Source organism: Ostrinia furnacalis, unplaced genomic scaffold, assembly GCF_004193835.3.
Source record: "Ostrinia furnacalis isolate ACB-3 unplaced genomic scaffold, ASM419383v2 OfSCF7464, whole genome shotgun sequence".
Lineage (NCBI taxonomy): Eukaryota > Metazoa > Arthropoda > Insecta > Lepidoptera > Crambidae > Ostrinia > Ostrinia furnacalis.
This window is the reverse complement of record NW_021137703.1, coordinates 390,775-412,590: the sequence shown is the minus strand read 5'-3', so window position 1 is coordinate 412,590 and position 21,816 is coordinate 390,775. Positions and strand designations below refer to the sequence as shown.

At 39.2% G+C, this 21,816-nt stretch overlaps 1 protein-coding gene across 1 annotated transcript in view; it reads left to right on the top strand.

The window, feature by feature from the left end:
- LOC114364738 (phosphofurin acidic cluster sorting protein KrT95D) overlaps positions 1–21,816 on the top strand; it is a 60,651-nt gene that overhangs the window by 2,861 nt on the left and 35,974 nt on the right. Inside the window, exons 3-12 of the mRNA XM_028321017.1 lie at positions 14–142; positions 200–328; positions 3,200–3,427; positions 9,565–9,658; positions 12,253–12,412; positions 13,151–13,290; positions 14,752–14,895; positions 17,717–17,842; positions 18,295–18,510; positions 19,489–19,493. Of these exons, the coding sequence (XP_028176818.1) occupies positions 14–142; positions 200–328; positions 3,200–3,427; positions 9,565–9,658; positions 12,253–12,412; positions 13,151–13,290; positions 14,752–14,895; positions 17,717–17,842; positions 18,295–18,510; positions 19,489–19,493 (1,371 nt within the window). The remainder of the gene's footprint in view (positions 1–13; positions 143–199; positions 329–3,199; positions 3,428–9,564; positions 9,659–12,252; positions 12,413–13,150; positions 13,291–14,751; positions 14,896–17,716; positions 17,843–18,294; positions 18,511–19,488; positions 19,494–21,816) is intronic.

The window sequence follows — 21,816 nt, the reverse complement described above, 5'->3', positions numbered from 1 at the left end:
TAGATGGCGTGAGCGCCGGCGCGGTCATCCTGGCGTCGAGGATGACAGCAGCAAACGACATAGCTGTGCCGCCGCTGGATATGGAGCTGGATTTGTACTTCTCGCTACAGTATCCGCACTTCGTCAAAAGGGATGAGAACAGGTCAGTATCTTTTAAGTCTAAGCGTGACAGGTAAGCGTCAACTCCGGATGGCGTGAGCGCCGGCGCGGTCATCCTGGCGTCGAGGATGACAGCAGCAAACGACATAGCTGTGCCGCCGCTGGATGTGAAGTTAGACTTGTCCTTCTCGCTGCAGTACTCTCACTTTGTCAAGCGGGATGGGAACAGGTCAGTGTCTTTCTACGTATCTTTTAAGACTAAACGTGACAGGTAAGCAACTTCGGGTGGCGTGGGCGCGGCGCGGTCATACTGGCCGCGAGGATGCACAGCAGCAAGCGTACCCTGCGCTCAAATGACATTGCCGTTCCGCCACTGGATGTGGAGTTAGACCTGTGCTTCACGCTGCAGTACCCACACTTCGTTAAAAGGGATGGGAATAGGTCAGTGTCTTTCTACGTATCTTATGAGCCTAAGCGTGATAGGTAAGCGTCAACTCCGGGTGGCGTGAGCGCCGGCGCGGTCATCCATGGCCGCGAGAATGCATCGTAGCAAACGTACTCTGCGCTCAAATGATATAGCGGTGCAGCCACTGGATGTGGAGTTAGACCTGTGCTTATGATTTCAATGTTACCTATCCGCGTATCGCGTTAAAACCTGTTTAAATTAATTCAAAGACCTGTGCTTCTCGCTACAGTACCCGCATTTCGTCAAAAGGGATGGGAACAGGTCAGTGTTGTTTAAAAAGCTTCTAATAACAGAAAGGAGCACGCTGCGGTCGCCACCATTAGATTTCATTGTCGAGATTAGTCTGTGCTTCTCTCTAAAGTACCCGCACTTTGGCGGGATGGAAACGGATCAGTGTCTATCTTCTTATAAGTCAGTCAGTGAACACAAGTAAGCGCACGAAGCTGCGGTGGTTAAATGACATTGTCGTGACGCCACTGGATGTAGAATTAGACTATTTTGATCAAGCACGATCGGAACAGTGTCTTGAAACTAACCTTTTGAAATCTGAAAGAAAAATTGTAGAGCTATAAAGACGTTAACGCAGCGCCTGCATAAAGGTAAAAGCTATTTTTATTTTGATAATAAAACTGTTTTTCTCCTTGTGCACATAAATGCTATGAGGTTTGGCTCCCTGCCCTCATTCAATTAAGATATCCATTCCGATCGCTCGCAATAAAAAATCGTTTATTTACGCATGACTAGGATTACCAAGTCAATTAAACAAAACCGGACATTTATTACGCACTTTCATAAATAATTCCCTTTTTTATTATTAGCTGGCATAGTTACCAAACTTCCCAAAAAGGACACAACTGAGTGTTCCTTTTTTAACCCAAATTCAGCAAGATCAACGATAGAACTCTTACTTTTCCGGAAAACTCCGAAGGTTTGGTGTCCCTACGCTTTACCGATTACAATGTACTCTTTAGTTTTACGATACGTAATCTGGAATATTTTTGCGCTAGTGGCCGATGCCAGGATTTACGGCCACTTTGAGGGCCTCCGCCGTTTATCGTCCATCCAAGTTCAACTACTACAAGTTTAAGATCCTGACCTTGGGAAGATGTTTTGTATCATCATGAGACAGGGTTACAAGGCAAGATGTCAGTTGGATGAAGACAAGATGAGTTGCACAAGGTGGATAAGCCATTGTAGACTATCTAGACCACGGTCTAGGATGTTTTCTAGATCAAAGAGCCTTTGGTTCTGCTCTGATCAGAATCGCTGATGCGGCTGATGCTAATTCATGTAAAATATATGTACTACCTAAACCCTGGCTCTGTTAAGGGATGCTTGTGCTTCTTTCTTCTCAGCTCGTCACGAAGCGCTGGTAGGAAAAAGATTCTAACATGTAAAGGTCCCTTAAGGTGGATCGACGACCTTATAACGGTAGCAGGAAGTCGCTGAATACAGACCGCCCCAACCGGTCATTATTTAGAGGGAGGTCTATGTTCAGCAGAGGACATCCTAGATGGCTGAAAAAGGTCCCATGGGACTTAGGTAATGGTAAACAATAATCCATAAAATGTATGTAGCTACAATGTAAAACATATTATTAACATTGACTGTACTTAATTTTATTCTGAGCATCTACTCGGAGTTTGAATGTTTGTTTTTGAACACATGTCTCCAGAGCGTTAAGAATGCGGGTAGACATCATAAACCGTACGTCTGAAATAATTTAGCGCCGTTTTAATGGTTACTACACGCTGTAAATGTTATATTGCCTGTTCCGATATTTATTGCCATGCTTCGGATACGAATACCTAAAAGAATGATACCAAGAATTGATATTCAGGTAACGATAACGTTAAAGATATTTCTAGAATCAATACTTGTAAAAACAATTTCTAGTGTCTCAAGTGTAGAATTTGATCATGCATATTTTTTCGAAGGACCTAATCTTATACTCTTCGCGTTAATTTGCGATATTGCTACTCGTACACCTTATTGTATTACTAAACATCATTATGAGCTTTGAAGGTTAATCTCATCACTAAGCCACCGGTCCTAATTACTCCCTAAGGATTCTAAGTTCTCCCCATAGGCTCATCGCGTTTAATTGCTATAGGCTTAATGAACCTCAATGCATTATTCAAAGACTATTAGAAACAGCCGAATACAGTTTCTTGCCACTGAAAATGTTATTTATGAAGTCTCTTACAATTACAATGCAGTCCGCCGAATAGATATCTCCTATAAACAAAGGCGGCCATGGTATGCAAAATTTAAATTTCCAATCGAAAGTTCCAATCCATCCCCCTATTGTCTTGTATTTGTATTCATTAGAAAGCGAAGAGTTTCTCTGAGCTGGTATTATTCAGTGCCAAAGTTTAGCAAATCTTGTTATGAAGCATTTGAGTTTGTCCCTCCAGAAATAAACTTCATGGCGATGGGATAAATATCTAATTTAAGATAGATTTTACTTGTTACCACAGCTCTGTCAATAGCAGTCNACTCGCGGAGATGAACAGGCCTGGTTTAGGTAACAATCAGAAGACTTACTTTCGCATTACATTATAGACACGTCGATGGATGAAGAGATATTATAACTCAATTAGTTATTAAAACGCTTTTTCTGCTTGTCCCCAGGCTATGCACACTACGCGTCACCCGTCTTCGAGTATGCGGCGCGCTCGGCGAGGCGGGCGGCGGCGCGGCGGGCGGCGCGGGCGCCGGCGCGGTCATACTGGCGGCAAGAATGCACAGCAGCAAGCGTACCCTGCGCTCAAATGATATTGCCGTGCCGCCGCTGGATGTGGAGCTGGATTTGTGCTTCTCGCTGCAGTACCCGCACTTCGTCAAAAGGGATGGGAACAGGTCAGTGTCTTTCTACGTATCTTTTAAACCTAAGCGTGACAGGTACTCCGGATGGCGTCGGTGCGGTTGGGCGCCGGCGCGCGGTCATACATGGCCGCGAGAATGCATCGTAGCAAACGTACTCTGCGCTCAAGTGGTATAGCTGTGCAGCCGCTGGAAGTAGAGTTAGACCAGCTCTATTTGCTCAAGCACGATCGGAACAGTGTCTTGAAGCTAACCTTTTGAAATCTGAAAGACAAATTGTAGAGCTATAAAGACGTTAACGCAGCGCCTGCATAAAGGTAAAAGCTATTTTTATTTTGATAATAAAACTGTTTTTCTCCTTGTGCACATAAATGTTGGCTCCATGCCCTCATTCAATTAAGATATCCATTCCGATCGCTCGCAATAAAAAATCGTTTATTTACGCATGACTATGATTACCAAATCAATAAAACAAAACCGGACATTTATTACGCACTTTCATAAATAATTTCCTTTTTTATTATTAGCTGGCATAGTAACCAAACTTCTCAAAAAGGACACAACTGAGTGTCCTTTTTTTAATCCAAATGCAGCAAGATCAACGATAGAACCCTTACTTTTCCGGAAAACTCCGAATATTTGGTGTCTCTACGCTTGACCGATTACAATGTACTCTTTCGTTTTACGATACGTAATCTGGAATATTCTGGCGCTAGTGGTCGAGGCCAGGATTTACGGCCACTTTGAGGGCCTACGCCGTTTATCGTCCATCCAAGTTCAACTACTACAAGTTTAAGATCCTGACCTTGAGACGTTTTGTATCATCATGAGACAGGGTTGTAAGACAAGATGTCAGTTGGCTGAAGTCAAAGGGTGGCACAAGTTGGATAAGCCATTGTAGACTATCTATCTAGAGTCCAGACCACGTTTTGATGAATGATGTCTAGGATGTTTTTAAATCAAGGAGTCTTTGGTTCTGCTCTGATCAGAATCGCTGGTACTGCTGATGCTGATATGAGTGATTCATGTAAAATTACCTAACTCATATATTTACCTAAACCCTGGCTTTATTTAGGGATGCTTGTGCTTCTTAGCACTTGGCAATTGCTCGTCGCGAAGCGCTGGTAGGAAAAAGATTCCAACTTCTAAAAGTCTATTAAGGTGTACCGACAAACCTCATAACGGTAGCAGGAAGGCGCTGGATGTAGGCCGCTCTACCAACTGGTCATTATGGAAATCATTGGGGGAGGCCTATGTTCAGCAGTGGACGTCCTATGGCTGAAATGATGATGAAAGGTCCCATAAGAGACTTAGGACAAAAATCTATTTATGCAAAGGTAAACAGAAGTCCGTAATTTATGTATGTACATGTGAAACATATTAATATTGACTGTACTTAATTTTATTCTGAGCATCTACTCGGAGTTTAAATGTTTGTTTTTGAACACATGTCTCCAGAGCGTTAAGAATGCGGGTAGACATCATAAACCGTACGTCTGAAATAATTTAGCGCCGTTTTAATGGTTACTACACGCTGTAAATGTTATATTGCCTGTTCCGATATTTATTGCCATGCTTCGGATACGAATACCTAAAAGAATGATACTAAGAACTGATCATATTGTTAAGGATAATATTTCTAGAATAAATTACTCGTAAAAACAATTTCTAGTGTCTCAGTTGTAGAATTTGATCATGCATATTTTTTCCAAAGACTTAGTCCTATACTTTTCGAGTCGAATTGCGATATTGTTACTCATACACCTTATTGTATTACTAAACATCATTATGAGCTTCGAAGGTTAATATCATCACTAAGCCACCGGTTCTAATTACTCCCTAAGGATTCTAAGTTCTCCCCATAGGCTCTTCGAGTGTAATTGCTATAGGCTAATGAACCTCAATGCATTATTCAAAGACTGTTAGAAACAGTCGAATACAGTTTCTTGCCACTGAAAATGTTATTTATGAAGTCTCTTACAATGCAGCCCGCCGAATAAATAAGGGGGCGTCCATTAATTACGTGAGACGTTTAGGGGGGTGAGGGGGTCAAGAAAAATATCACTAAATCTCACGTTGGGGAGAGGGGGGGGGTCTCGACAAATATCACGTAATTTTTTTCAGCGAGAAAATTGCGAGAAAACTGGGTTACTTTAAATTAAAAAAATATATATATTTTAAGATAAATGATAAATTATTCAATTTTTCATTCTAAACCGTCTAACAATAAAGAAATTAGAAGAAACAGTTTTTTTAATATTAAATCCTAATCGTAGCTTAAATATTACCCATTTACATTGCAAATATTATGTATTTTAAGAAATCTCACGTGAGATTGTGGAGAGGGCGAGCGGGTCTGGAAAAATCTCACCAAATCTCACCAAGGGGGGCGGGGGGGTTGAAAAATTGCAAAAATTGTCTCACGTAATTAATGGACGCCCCATAATCTCCTATAAACAAAGGCGGCCATGGTATACAAAATTTAAATTTCCAATCGAAAGTTCCAGTCCATCCCCCTATTGTCTTGTATTTGTATTCATTAGAAAACGACGAGTTTCTCTGAGCTGGTTATTATTCAGTGCCAAAGTTTAGCAAATCTTGTTATGAAGCATTTGAGCTTGTCCCTCCAGAAATAAACTTTATGGCGATGGGATAAATACCTAATTTAAGATAGATTTTACTTGTTACCACAGCTCTGTCAATAGCAGTCTAGCATTAATAGGACTATTAATCGATTTAAATTGAGTCAGATCTTTGATCAAACAAACCCCTGAAGACTGGATACGTTTATTCTAGTTGAACTCCCTCTATCACAAAATAACGCAACCTTTAGGGTGAAAGTGTTATCTAGAGCATGCATATAAAATTAAACAAAACTTTAGATTGTTGCGACTACGACTATAACTTCTAACTATGTATGTATTTAGCATTCATTCATCCAGCTGAAACTGCCTATACAGAAGTTGCAGTAGTTTCTTCTAAAATAAAATTCATATGAATATTTTACGCTCTTTCGTTCTTTTTATGTGAGTTTCGATAGATCCATCTATTTGTTTATAAGCTTAACCCATAAATCATTCTCATAAGTCCAAAGAAGTGTTCAAAGGAGCATGAATGATGCGCTGTAGCAGTTTCGTACTCACGTTTAATATTTACGACCATCCTGCCTCTCTGGTCTTGACATAGAGTTTCCGTGAACTAATAGTGGCAGTCTGCAGGAATGGCTTGGAAATTTCAGGAATGTTTTACATTTACCTAGCAATAAAGACANTGGAACATAAACATAGCCATGCACTTTGTATTATACACTGCTGTGTCGAGATTCGAGATCACATAGTGCGTAATTATTATCCAAAACCTCACATTTTCATGGGACTGCGACGCGTAGATGGAGAAAACTTCAAGCCATTGTTCAGTGAAAATCAATATTTACATCGATAAAAGAATTCAGGTTTCAGGGGTAGCTTATCTCTTAGCCATTATAGACCGGTCTTTAACCATTGTTCAGTAAAAAATAATATTTTCATCGATAGAACAGGTTTCAGGTTGTCAGGAGTTGCTTATCTTTTGAACTTAGCCATTGTATACCGGTTTTTATTATTGCAGAGTCAGATTTAATACGTTATTTCCTGATCTTGATTCTACTTACGTTTATATCTCCACGGGAAGTAAGTGGCGAAGTAATGGCCAGTTTTATGGTCTCATTTTGTTCCAAGTCGTTTAGCCTGAGGGATGGCTTAGGCCATGTCTGCGTTTCTATTGCAGACTTATTTATAGACTTCATTTAGGTTTAATGTGGCAGTGTTTCAAAGGGATTTATAGTGGCTAGAATTAAATTATATAGAGCTATCGGTAAAATTATTAACATGATATACGGACAATAATGATGAGCAATTCAATGTGGTTTTAGGACAATCATCTAGCCTTTCTACCTAGTCCTTGAAAAGATGATGTTTCACATACCGCACAGTATTGCCAGCTGAAGTTGCAGGATCCTACGAATATCTGGGTAGGGGCATGTGTTAAAAATAAAATACCGTAGAACAAAGAAATACTTATGCATGTAGCAACTTCAAGTTTATAGAAAGGGGAATATAATTTTTGAATTATTTCAGTACTCCGCATCCTTTAACATTATTGAAGGCTCGGACCTTCAGGTTCAGAATGTCCAATTCCCAAAATGTCCAACGGTTTCAAAATGTCCAATTCCCAGAATGTCCAATTCCCAAAATGTCCATTTCCCGAAATGTCCATTTCCCGAAATGTCCAATTCCCGAAATGTCCAATTCCTGAAATGTCCAGTTCCCGAAACGTCCAATTCTCAAAATGACGACAACAATGAGGTTTATATTGAATAGCGAATATAATTTATGAATTATTTCAGATCTTCGCGTCATATAACGTAATTCTGGGAACAAGTCATGTTTATGATAATAAGTCGCTAATATGAACGAAAGCAGGCAGATTATTGCGCTATTATGGTAATGCCCCAAATTGTCGAGGCGATCTCACGGTTGTAAACCACCCGGTACGTTCAGGGCTGTCATCTGCCATGTACCAAGTGTCCCAAATATCGTCGTATATAAAAAATAAGGGCATATGACACTTTAGCGTCAGGTATAGTCACTATTCGCTTGATAATCTGCACATACCTACTATACCTTACAGAGAAGTCGAGTATCGACTAGTATCGATTTAAAAATTGTTCAGCAAAATTAATTCGCTTCAGCCAAATGACGTTTGCTGCTGAACAAAGGCCTCCCCAAGGATTTCACAGCAACCGGTCCTGCCCTTTACGCGTCTACTTAGGTGCTTAGACAGATCGTCGGTCCACCCAGTGGGAGGTAAGAGGAGGTTGAGATGGAGATACTAAAAAACTTCTAACACCTTACTGTGTGTAAGTAAACCCAAGTTAAATTATTAAATATCACAAGATAATAATATTCTCCACAAATACAGACTGACAACAATATTATCTTGGCTTTGTGAAAACCTGTCCGTTAAACTTGAAATTTAGGCTTTCCGTTTTAGTGTTGCGGTTAGGATTTACGGACGCTTGGCCGGACAAATTAAACGGTCCGGGCTGTCCGGATGATAGCCTTTATCTCTGTCCAAAGTTATTTGTAAGCGTTTGTTGAATCGCTCGGCATTAATTGTTTGTTCGCTGGCTCAGGATCCGTCACTAGTGGGGCTCAAAACTTTTGCGGACTTTGTACATGAAAGCTTTGAAGATTGTCTGAAAAAGCGCCATCCGTTTTGTAATTTTCTTTTGTTTGTGACCGTTCTACATAAAAAATATCTCCTTACTAAAATTGATACCTACACAGGGATTGAACACAAGCTACGTTTTGTATAGAAAAACTTAGTAGATATTATTTTAAAACAGGGTTCAACCTGCGTATTAGGTAGGTATTTGTAAAGCTTTGTGCCTATTTCTATATTAAAATGTTGAGGCCTTTGTTGTTTAGGTATCTTCACTTAATTTCAGTAATCCAAAACAAAGTTTTTAGTCTAAGAGTAGGCGCACACCGTTGATTTTTCGTCGGCCGATAGTTTAGTCGGGCAGTTGATCAGTATGGACCTGTATGGGAGTGCGAACACTACGCCGATTCGATTTGGCCGATTCTTCATACAAATTAAAATCGGGCACAACTATCGGCCAACTAAAAATCAACGGTGTGCGCCTACTCTAAATAATTTATGTGGGCTAGCCTAAGTAGACTTTAACATGCGATCAAGCTCAGCTCAAATTATCGTGTCAGCAAATTACTTCATGCTTCCCCATGGCGAATTATTTAAGGAAACCTTACACTATGCCTCGACAAAGCGCGGATATGATGGGGCAAATAAAGCACTTCTTATGAAGACATTGTACATAATAACCTAATGATGCAGGCACTTCATCATCGAATCATTTAGTCTCTTTCACTGCAGGATCATCATCATCATTATCATCATCATCATCTCAGCCATAGGACATCCACTGCTGAACATAGGCCTCCCCCAATGCTTTCCATGCTGCCCGCAGGCTCAAGGATGACTGCAGGATCAAGATATTCTAATTTACTAGAGGCAAATGGAGGACTTGGCCTACCCTCCCTTGGTCAGACGGGTTGGAGAGGCGTAGACGGAGTGATGTACTTGTTTATTAACGTTTTTATTTTCTATTTCAGGCTGCAGATCATGCTCCAGAGACGTAAGAAGTACAAAAACCGCACGATCCTGGGATACAAGACTCTGGCTGAAGGTGTCATAAGGATGGACCAGGTAATAAAAATACTTTTACAAGACATTGCACTGATGTGGTTATCAATAGCCCATGGACATCGAACTGTTGATTCGAGTATTTGAATCTACCCCTTAAATTTGGAGGGGTCAACAGATAGAGGGGTTTACGACAATATAACTTTAACCTTTGAAGTAAATAGTAACACTTTTACAAGTCATCACCAATGCGGTGATTAGGGTTTCAAACATTTTAACGAGATATCTGACACTAATGACATGCTGTTTAAATTTTAAATCCATCGTTGGTTTATAAAACGGTCGTCACAGATATTTCTATTTGTAGCTATTTGTCTACTGTACATTTGGGAAGTTAACTAATAAATCTCATTACACTTTCATCCATATAACATCCAGAAGCTCACCTATAAAAAAGCTTATTATAATACACGAAAGGATCTCTCCTTTTGAGCCAAAAATTAATTTACGTTCATATAATGCAGAGTCACGCCTTGAAAGCCTTCGATATTGTAAGCTGGCAGGGTGAAACTGCAATGAATCGTTTTCAATTTCGTAGTAATGGCACCACGCCCTGTGTACGGTTAGGTGTATCAATTGAATCAACATTAAGCACTTTAATTAATTATGTTAACTGCTAATGTAATGTAACCACAATGAGGAAGCTCTTGGCCTGCATCTCACCTGATGGAAAGTGATGATCAGGCCGAAGGTGGAGGAGAGCTTCACCCGTAATCCTCAGCACAGTGTCACAGTAAATGGCTATCGCTTTCAGCTGGCGGAACACAACAATGCTGTTAACATTATCGTTTAATTATAGCGACAGTATAATAACAGTATAATATCGTAGATTGTATAATTATTAGTTTATGTGCTGTAAATGCTGTAATTATAGCAATACGATTCTATGGAGTATTGTCTGTTTCCGAACAGGGCGGTAGGCAAGAAAATTAATCTTGTCAATGTACTGTTATTATGTTTGTCTTGTCATTAAACTTCTAGGTTTGCGTCAGCGATATAGATCGTTTCATCCACGAAGACGCGCCCCACCATTCTTCCGCTAATTTTGAGTATTATTGGTACTCGCTAAATTATCCATGAGTGCACACGCACATTACAATAATGACGCTCGGATTGCTCGGATCAAACTCCCCGCACCCCGTGCTTCCCTCGACCAAAAATTGGTTGTGCGCATCTTCGTGGATGAAACGAACTATATATTTTATGAGGCTACATTTACTATCAATAGCACACGAGTACAAGTACCCATAGTCTGTCCCCAAATATGTATCAATTGTGATAGCAATTAACCTCGTCCTTGTAAATTAAATAAACGTAAACGCCCTCGTACATGTTAAGGTAATTAGTGAATCAGCCAATTATGACGTCCTCTTGGAGGTTAAATTTGTGTTTCCTCTCATTAAGGATGCAAATAACATTTAGTGGCATACTGTCATTTAGATTAGTATTGAAAAACTAAGCCAAATTAAGCCTTCTGAATTAAAAACGTAAACGTAGTATTTAGTAACGCTCCTACTAAGGGAGCTTTCGTTCTGTAGTTGACTGATTTAAGCTAAAATAATGAAGCATGCCTGCTGATTTTTACTGTACGATGTAGCGTCGTTAAGACTTGAGAGATTCTATTATTATTTTATTTGCTGTCAGTTGATTCTTATTGTTACATGCTACAATAAATATCAAAAGATTCTTGCATAAAAGGCTCTTCTTTGTTATTTCTAGAAGTTACGATATGAAAACTATCAATTAAAAATATTATCTTATATCCTACCTAATTTTACTCGATTCCTACCAAACGACAGACACCTCTTTAATGTTTTCACGACATGATTGATAGAGTCGAACATTTTCTCAGTTCATTTTGACAAATTACTTCTATCCCATACTTTCTCCTGTCACATAAATACGTCTACACCTAATTAAGACGTAGGCGAGCAAGTTTATTTGATATAGATCCTTAACTACTAACTGTGACGGTGTTAAATGACAATATCAATATCCGAGCCTTAAAATAACGTTGAAGTAAATTATATGAAGCGTCTAATTAGTGCCGAAGGGGAGACGTTGATTAAACGCTTTCTCTTATTTTTAGATCATGATATAAAATCCATTTGAGTAGGTAATATAGAAAACTTTATCAGAAAACTTAATTTGATGTTATGTTCTGTGTGGATTCGAAGCGAAGTTATTTGGAGTGCAATGGAGTCACTGATCTGCCATGTTGGCAATGATGGCCTTTTACTTAACCTTTTACGTTATTGAATTGTTTTCGACAAAGCTGAAATATGTATGTGTGTGTAGACAATGAGCTTTAGGCTGCGCAGCTTGCTGTGAACAGAAGAGAGGCTCTTCCAGCACCAGTTAAAGAAGACTGTTATTTTTCTCTTCCTTAAGTACTTGAGACCTGTTGTTATTATTTTTCCTATTGTGTAACTGACTGGACCGAAGATCTGGTGAAGGTTGCGGGAGGTGCCTGGATGCGAGCGGCGCAGGACCAGCCTTTGTGGAAATCTTGGGGAGGCCTTTGTCCAGCAGTGGACGTCTTTCGGCTGAAACGAACGAAGGAACGAACTTTGACTGATGTATTTTTACGTTTTTAGGTGCTGCAGCGTTCAATGGACATGGAGCTGGAGCTGACCGGCGTCGGCGGCAAGGTGGGCGCGGCGGCCGGGCAGCCGGTGGCCCGGCTCAGCATCACCGGGCTCGCCTCCACGCCTGTGGACCACGACACCAAGAACAACAACACTCTGCTCATCACCGGTGAGTGACAGCTGGAGTGACTGCGGCGATCGGTGACCTGACCTGACACAGCATCACCGATGTCGACGTCAGGACAGACGAGAGTGATGCTCCAGTCCAGATCCAGTTCTGTTATTTACCAACGCTATCCTCAACCGCGACACTCACTTAAAACGACAATATCTCATCGCCGGTTAATCTTAACACTTCGCTCGTCATTAAACAGTGTCAACACTACAAGAGCGGAACGCTATCTTGGGTGTTGCGAGGTTTGTGAACGTGTGCTGGCCACTATCTACCCAGTGGTGTATCAGCGCCATCATTGCCTTCCCCCTGATATTCTTTCATGATCAGAAGAGTGTGATGCTATGAAAGATGTGGCAAGTTGACTGACGTTAGGGTCCGATGGTTTACCAGCACTATCCTCGGTTTTATCCCAAAAAGTCTTCTACTTCTTACTAGCGTTAGCTCCCGGCTAACGGCCCGTTTGAATATCGATCGATATCACACAAAGACTACAATAGAAATACACACGAGTACAAGAACTTAACAACAACCAACTGTTAAACTTGCGGGACTATTCCCACCTCTCGTTCCCACTGCTGCAACTCCTATGTAGCCAGGATCTACAGCTTGACCACCATGAAAACCCAAACAATAAAGGTTAAGTTAACTGTCATTAGACCCGAAACGAAATTAATCAGAAGAATATAGGAGGACTGTTAAACTGTAAGTTACCAATGAATCTTTCCCCTTCAGAGCGAGGGTACTCCGACGAGGAGGAGGAGGGCGAGTTCAGCTCGGTGGAGGAGGCCGACGAGGTGACGTACGGTGCGCAGGCGCGTCGTCGCGCGCACCGGCAACTCGCCTTCAACAAGGCGGACCTGTCTTACACTAAGGTTGGTTTTGCTGATGGTACATGCTACTAAACTATAGTCTGGTCTGCGAGCACGTAGAATTTTGTTCAAAGACCCCAAGCTAATGAGCGATAAGGATGGGTAGCTTGGGGTCATTGGACAAAATTCTACGTGCTCACAGACCGGGCTTTATATTAGGATTTACCTTTATTGCTCGCCTTCAACAAGGCTGACCTGTCTTACACCAAGGTTAGTTTTGCTGATGGTACTGATCGATATCTAAGTTTAACAATCCGGCAATTATCCCGAGGTTGTAAGAGGCGACTAGGAGCGAACATCAGGCCTTCCTAACCCGGCTGGCTTTAGCTCAGTTTCGTCACGTTTCGTCCTGTACAGTGGAGACTAATGCCCGTTTTCACCATCAATCCTTAATTTTTAAGTCACCCCTATAAAAATAAAAACCTGATAAGAGGTGTGACTTAAAAATTAGAGATTTATGGTGAAAACGGGCATAAATGACCTAAATGATCATGATGGGTTTTAAAATCTCGACAGGGTCATAAACGTCACATTAGACGATACGATGTTCTCCAAAGTTCTGTATCAGATCAGAGACTAGTATAATGATTTTGATTTGATTATTTTCAATCACTAGATAACTTTTATCTTCAGAGTGGGTCTGACTTATGGACAGTTGCTGTATAAAAAAATCTGTCAATTTCATGCTCTAAATAAAAGTTATCCGACGATTGAAAACTTTAAAGCTTGTTTTTAATTAAAAGTTTTTTTTTCTAACTTATTTTAATTATGACAGTTGTAATTAAATTATATTGTTGTGCCTATTTTAACATATTTATGGACTCATTGATAATGTTATCAAGCCCAGCCATTGTTGTTTGTATTAGCATTAATTAAAATTATCTATATTTTAATTATAAATATTTAGTATTACAATAATATTATTATTATGCATGTCCTTTGTCATAACAATTAAAGGCTTAGCTTTACCGCCAAATAACTAAGTTATTAATTTACAAATAAATGTAACGAAATTATAATTTGACCCATTAAACCAATGGGAGTGCATGGTTATTTATTTAATTTACTTATTTGAATAATGTATGATATCTGGGATCATAATTATTTCTTATTATTGCTTTTTATGTGAGGCTGTTTTTAAAGATATTAAAATAAAAGTTCATTTTAGAAAGATACTGGAAAATGAATTATTAAAAGTAAATAATTACAGTCAAGAACTAATACACGATGTGGCAGATATACCTACTTTTATGATAATAATATACTATTAAAAGATAAAAAAGAATCTTAAAACATATGTATTCTATTGTGTATTATTTCATGACAGCCCCATAGTTTTATGTATGACATCGCTTTACTCGTACATATTTTAAAATATTTTTCTTTTTTATTTATAAAATTAAGGCAAAGGCCATTAAGAACAGCCTAAGCTTCAGCATAACATAGCCGTTGCCTTGCACGCAGCTGTCCCGCTCTCGCGACTTGAGCTACATGGAGCGCGAGCGAAAGAGACAGAGCTATATGCACTCCAAGGCGAACGACAGGGACAGCGACAGCGAGCTGGAAAACGCATCCGCCAAGCGCAAGGGCAGCCGCGGCAAGCTCGCGGTGAGCCGCCGCACGCGATTTCGTAACTTACTGCTATGAGAATAGAGACAATTTTCGCTCTTCTTTAGAACGTTCTTCACAGATTCTGTAGAGATGTCAAAATCTAGATTTTTCACCTATTAGTGATGAATGTGCAAACTATTAGATCATCTCCTGCCTTTCATCTTTCTGGCCTACTTATAAAAACTGTGAATTGTGTAAACTGCCAGACATATTTATTTTATACCTACCGTTCAACACAGTTAGGCTTTCTGCCAACAGTTATCTATTCACTATTAAAAAATTAACATTTCACTATAATAGCCATTGGCCTCTTTTGTAAAAAAAAATATCCGAGGTTTTTCAAGAAGTTTTTGTTTCTATTCTCTATGCTGCTTTTCTCTATTTGGTTGCATGTAGTTTTCTTGCCTTTTTATGTTGTAGTTCTCGTATGGTAGTAGTTCTTACTGTATATGTAATTAGTTCTAGTATAATGTATCCCACCAAAACATTCTGTAAAAAACTAGCCAAGTCTCGATGGAGCTGCTTGTTTATCTCTAAAAAGTAATGAAATCTAGACAAAGTCGTGCCAAGTCTATGGTTCCTTACTGCGATTTCTTTATTATTATAGTTAATGTTGTGTGACTTGGCCGTTGAAGGGTGACAAAACCAGGTGCTCCATGACACCATTGCACCAATCTGTCGCCAGAACCGCTACCCATTGACGATGGAAAATTGCCACTTGGAAAACGTTGATTCAACAATAACCAGTCAATTGTAGGTTTAATAAAGCTGCGTATTTCAATAATACTTATGTATGATTATCTTAATAAAGATTGTTCAACGGCCAAGTCACACAACATTAACTATAATAATAAAGAAATCGCAGTAAGGAACCATAGACTTGGCACGACTTTGTCTAGATTTCATTACTTTTTAGAGATAAACAAGCAGCTCCATCGAGACTTGGCTAGTTTTTTACAGAATGTTTTGGTGGGATACATTATACTANATTATAATAAACGAAATCAACGAAATGCAAATTACACAACATTCAACTTAATCGACGGGGGGCTCTAGAAATGAAAGAAATCTGGACACCACACCGCTTGCTAGTGCTAGCGCCATCTAGCGGTGAGCGGAGTAGTATTGACTATGAATGTGGTGTTACTCCAGATCTTCGATTTTCCTAGTTTTTATAGTTTTCCCTTTATGTGGCCATTAAACCCTAACTCTGTACCAAATTTCAGCTCTCTGAGTTTATGGGAAGTACTAGTTCTATTTTGATGATCATCAGTGAGTGAGTGAGTGTCGTAAATGCGAAACTTTGCTTTCGCTTAACTTCGGAACTAAATGACCTACAGACTTGAAATTTTGGATTTTAAGTATGTGATTATAGCTTACTAGATGACGAAAATTTCTGCGTTGTGGTCTTATCCAGAGATTCTCAAATAGGGGCCTGAAAATGCGGCGAAATGGTTCCAGTAAAGGATGGTACGGCAGTGTTTGCTTCACGCTCGACTTGGCGGGGGCACTGCCGTGCCCCCAGATTTTATGTACTTTGTATGATGATGAGTTATTTAACTTAGACATATAATATAAAAATAAATGCCCAGCGGTGTTAGCAAATAATCCTAGGGGTTCACCCAAATCTAAAAAACATAGCTGATGGTCCAAGATCCCAAGAAGTTTTGGGACCTCTATAGGGTAGGCCTTGTCTGAAATCATGATTTCTAGAGTTCCTACAACCCACATGGTAAGAAAATAACACCATAAGAACTCTATGCACTGGATGCCCCACCTGACCATGATAATGGCAAATATTTGGACTTAATCTGGCCACAAATTAATCACATCAAGGTCAACCATACAGTTGACTGCTCATCGAACTATACTTTTTGTCGCAATCTCGCACCTATCACAACCTATTTAAGGTAGCATATTGTACATACATGCTGTATTTCATGTGCATTTGGTAGCTTATCTACTAGATTAGATTACCAATGTATACAACTCCCAAAATGATGTTTCACTATATCATACGTTAGCGTCCGATGACGGTACCGTCTTGAATTTTAAGCCCCCTTTTTGTGTGTTTGTGAAAAATGTGATCGTCTCTGAAACTAAACTGTGTTCTCGATTGGTGTGGTCTAACTCAATGTGTTGTTTTATTATTGTTTGTGATTTGTTTTTAATAGCATTGCATAAATAAAGTGAAGTCAAATAAGAAGTGTCTCAAAAAGTTTCGAGCAGTCTATAATTTGAATGATTATAAGTCATATCATAAATTGGATCAGTTAATCTTATGTAATTCAATGAATTTCACCTGTTTGAGTGTTCGACATAATCATACACTATCTACGAGTATAAACAGATGACAAGAATGATAGATGCCTATTTTAAGATGAGAAAACCTTTATGAACCTTGATTTTAACAATATGATTGCAATAAAATGCGCGAAATCTACGACCCACGCGAATTCCAATCCAAAATAATCCTTTTTGCATAATTTGTATGATAACTAAAAGTGCTGAAAATATTTTGAGCCTATCAAAACTAAGTGTAGTTTATTAGATACTCGTATAATTAATTATGTTCATTTTCTTCTTCTTTTTTTAATATTTCATAAGACAATTAATCATTATTGAAGATGGAGATACGACGATTCGCGATGTCGTCTTCATAGTAAAAAGAAATCGGATAAACATCATCAGTAGGTACCATTTGTGTTCCGCGAACCACTATTCGAGAAACATCGTTCTGATACTTATTACTGGTCAGTAAGGTTCAAAACAACTTGAAAATCATATTCCCATTAACGTTTCAACATTGTTCTTACAGCAACGCAACCTAAAGCAGAAGTTCGCGGCGCTGTTGCGTCGTTTCCGCGTCCCAGAAGAGCTGGGTGAGCGAGGGGCGGCGCGGGACACGCATCATGCACAGCGGGACATAGACGAGCTGTTCCAGGTGAGTGGGCTTGGTTCTGGCGGGAGTCGAACCCGCGACCGCTCCTGGGGTTGCAATATTATTTTACCACAAGGCCAATTTGCTTTGAATCTGATATTGTACAAAAACTGGAATTCTTTGCTAGACTCTACCCCGAACTCTTACAACCCTATGGCCTTCAGGCTACTAGTAAACAGGCATCTTCTAGGCCAGTTTGCTCTATCGTAGATCGTGAGATGAAATTAAAAGACCATTTCATTCTTTTAATTCAGAACAAGGCAGGTATTTGACTGCAATGCGGATGATACATACATACCCTATAAGTGCCTATTCACTCTCGTCTTGAAAAAGCCAGGATTATAACAGAAAAACAGCAGCGGACAGCGAATTTCAGCCCCGAGCTGTTCGCATTACCTAAGAGCATTTCATTACACACTGCACCCTAATCATAGTGCTCTCTCATTGCCCTACAGGAGCTAGAGTCGCTATCATGCGGCGAGGGCGAAGACTCCGGGCCCGATCAGATGGACACCATCAGCATCGGCTCCACACCCAAACCCTCGCTGCGGCCTTTCTTCAGCAGCTCCAGAAGCCTGGCCAACCAGGACCACCACCGGCATTCCAACGGTATGCGTGAATTCAGTACGATGACCAGAAGACAAGTCCAAGAGTTCCACAACCGACTCCTGGTTTAACTTTTTGATTTTTTTTTTACTGTTTTACTAGTGTTTTTATAAATTATAGTGTTTTGTTTTCTGTTTTAGATAATAAAGCTTTTAAAGTCACGGTATATTTTATTTAGTAGTAGCTTGAAAGATAGACCAGGAGTAGGTGGAATATGATGACACGATTTGAGATAGATCTTCCATGGTAACATGATAGTGTAATGTGTTTGTTAAATTTTTAAGTATGTTAACCCTTCTGATCCGAAAGACGATGATTTTTGTGTTCAAATACAATAACTTTTTGTATGGAAGCAATGTCGAATTACCACACAATAAATTCACTTCGCCTTATAATTGTAACAGCTGATCAATCAATTTGTTTAGAGAAGTGGCTTCTTTCTTGATATTTTTCTGTGTTGTTCCTATGCAAAAAGTTGTAGAATTCGTAAACCTGAATCATCACTCTTATGGTCTAATATTTTTACTGGTATTGAGACTGGTTCAAGTCAAGTATTTGAGAGGTGTCATGATAACATCGAAGATCTATTTACATGTAAATAAAAAGAGTGTAGTATGTAAATTAGGTCACATTCATACAGTACAAAAATACATAATATAACAATATTAATATGCTTGAGCATCGAACTGCATACACTTGAGAGACAGTGCATCGTGTGACCGCTTCACTTATTATTTGCGTATTTAAACAATAATAGCAAACGTCTGACATACATACATCATACACGAACTTTTAATTTTTGTGTTTTGTTACGTAACGCTGTGTGCATAGTTTAGTGCATGTGTATGTGTGAGGTGGGATACTGGACGAATTAGCGTTGAAAATTACCATTACAAGTTACAATACAAAGTAGTTGTCCGTCGGGTGCGTATGTGTATACTACCATATTTATACCGAATTTACTGAGAAAATTGTGACTACAACTTTATTTACATTTTTTTTTGTTGTAGTCCACTGTAATGAAAAAAAAAAAATTGTGACAGACTCGGTCAGACACGTCAGTGGGTTTTAAAGATTCTGCCTAAAATTCTGCAACTGTTTTATAATGATGAATATAGAAGATAATGATGACGCTACCCCTTCTACAAGAATGAAACTACTACTTACTACTACTACTACTAAATACTTCATTAAATCATCTGAGGCTTTTTCTTCACGAAACATAAAAAAATTTGAAAATATTNGACGGAGGCCTGATAGTAGTCCGTTTTGAACCACTAGACTATACGGCCAACAAAGATTATTACATCGTTAGAATCCTATGCGTAATTAAAAAATGATAATTCTGACGATAACGTAAAAAATTACGTTATCGTCAGAATTATCATTTTTTAATTATTGTTTTACTCCTGCTAATATTATAAATGCGAAAGTTTGTATGGATGTCTTGATGTTTGTAACTCTTTCACTCTTTCAAATAAATAAGTTGAATAATTTTAATCTTCTGAGTTTTTTTTTTCTTAGGCCACTCTCAATTCCCATATACAATCCCATTCCATCCTATTTTAGTTCTATTAATATTATAATATAGATTACTGTTAGGTGTTAATTAATATTTAATCGATATCGATATTCATGTGAAAAGTAACGACATACATCACTGACGCGTCTTTCCATTCTATACATAGCCAGAACGCAAGGGTGTGAAACTAATCGAGTATAGTTTGGATGTGACTTTTTTTACGAAGCTCTTCCAAACTATACACGACCAGTACGCATACGCTGCGTACTGCTCGCGTATACTTTGTAGTGACTTAGGTCAATTAACTTACTCCAAAATATACATCGTCAGTAGGGNTTTACAAAGGGAATAAAGTGTGCGCGGTGGCAAATCGTAACGGCGGCTTATATTACATGAATGTGCGCTACAAATTTGAAGAACAAGTAAATGTAACATGTCTGAAGGAGTGGCACGAAAAACTCGCACATCAAAACGTCAATCATTGCAAAACAGTGCTGAAAAATAATAACATCTCTGTAAATGACGACTCGAATATGACGTGTGAGAGCTGTCTGGAAGGCAAAATACATCGTCTGCCTTTCGGTGCGAGCGAAACGAAGACAACCAAGCCTTGTGAACTCATACACGCTGATGTGTGCGGCCCCATGGAGGAANTATTGCGCCATTATGGTAATGCCCCAAATTGTCGAGGTGATCTCACGGTTGTAAACCACCCGGTACGTTCAGGGCTGCCACCTGCCAAGTACAGTGTCCCAAATAACGACGTGTATAAAAAATAAGGGCATATGACACTTTAGCGTCAGGTATAGTCACTATTCGCTTGATAATCTGCACATACCTACTATACCTTACGGAGAAGTCGAGTATCGACTAGTATCGATTTAAAAATTGTTCAGCAAGTTTCATTTGACGCCAAATGACGTCCACTGCTGGACAAAGCCCTCCCCTAGGATTTCACAGCAACCTGTCCTGCGCTTCTCGCATCTACTTAGGTGCTTCCCGCGATCCTAAACAGATCGTCGGTCCACCCAGTGGGAGGTAAGAGGAGGTTGAGATGGAGATACTAAAAAACTTCTAACACCTTACTGTGTGTAAGTAAACCCAAGTTCGCAAAAAAAAAATATTTGATTTGATTTGATTTTGCTGCTTACACCACATTTTCTGCAATATTAGAATTACATATTTTAATACTACATTGAAGGTTCAGCCAGTGTATGACTTCAATAACGAATAAATTAAATATCACAAAATATTTTCCACAACACAAATACTGACTGACAACAATATTATCTTGGCTTTGTGAAAACCTGTCCATTAAACTTGAAATTTAGGCTTTCAGTTTCAGTGTTGCGGTTAGGATTTACGGACGCTTGGCCGGACAAATTAAACGGTCCGGGCTGTCCGGATGATAGCCTTTATCTCTGTCCAAAGTTATTTGTAAGCGTTTGTTAAATCGCTCGGCATTAATTGTTTGTTCGCTGGCTCAGGATCCGTCGCTAGTGGGGCTCAAAACTTTTGCGGACTTTGTACATGAAAGCTTTGAAGATTGTCTGAAAAAGCGCCAGCCATTTTCTAATTTTCTTTTGTTTGTGACCGTTCTACTTAAAAAATATCTCCTTATTAAAATACATACCTACTTACACAGGGATTAAAAACAAGCTACGTTTTGTGTATAGAAATACTTAGTAGATATTATTTTAAAACAGGGTTCAACCTGCGTAAAGGTTTTGTGCCTATTTCTATATTAAAACCTTTGTTGTTTATCTTCACTTAATTTCAGTAATATATTCTAATTATGTATTCTACCCATAAATAACTTAATGAAAAGCCTCATACCAAGCTCGTAAAC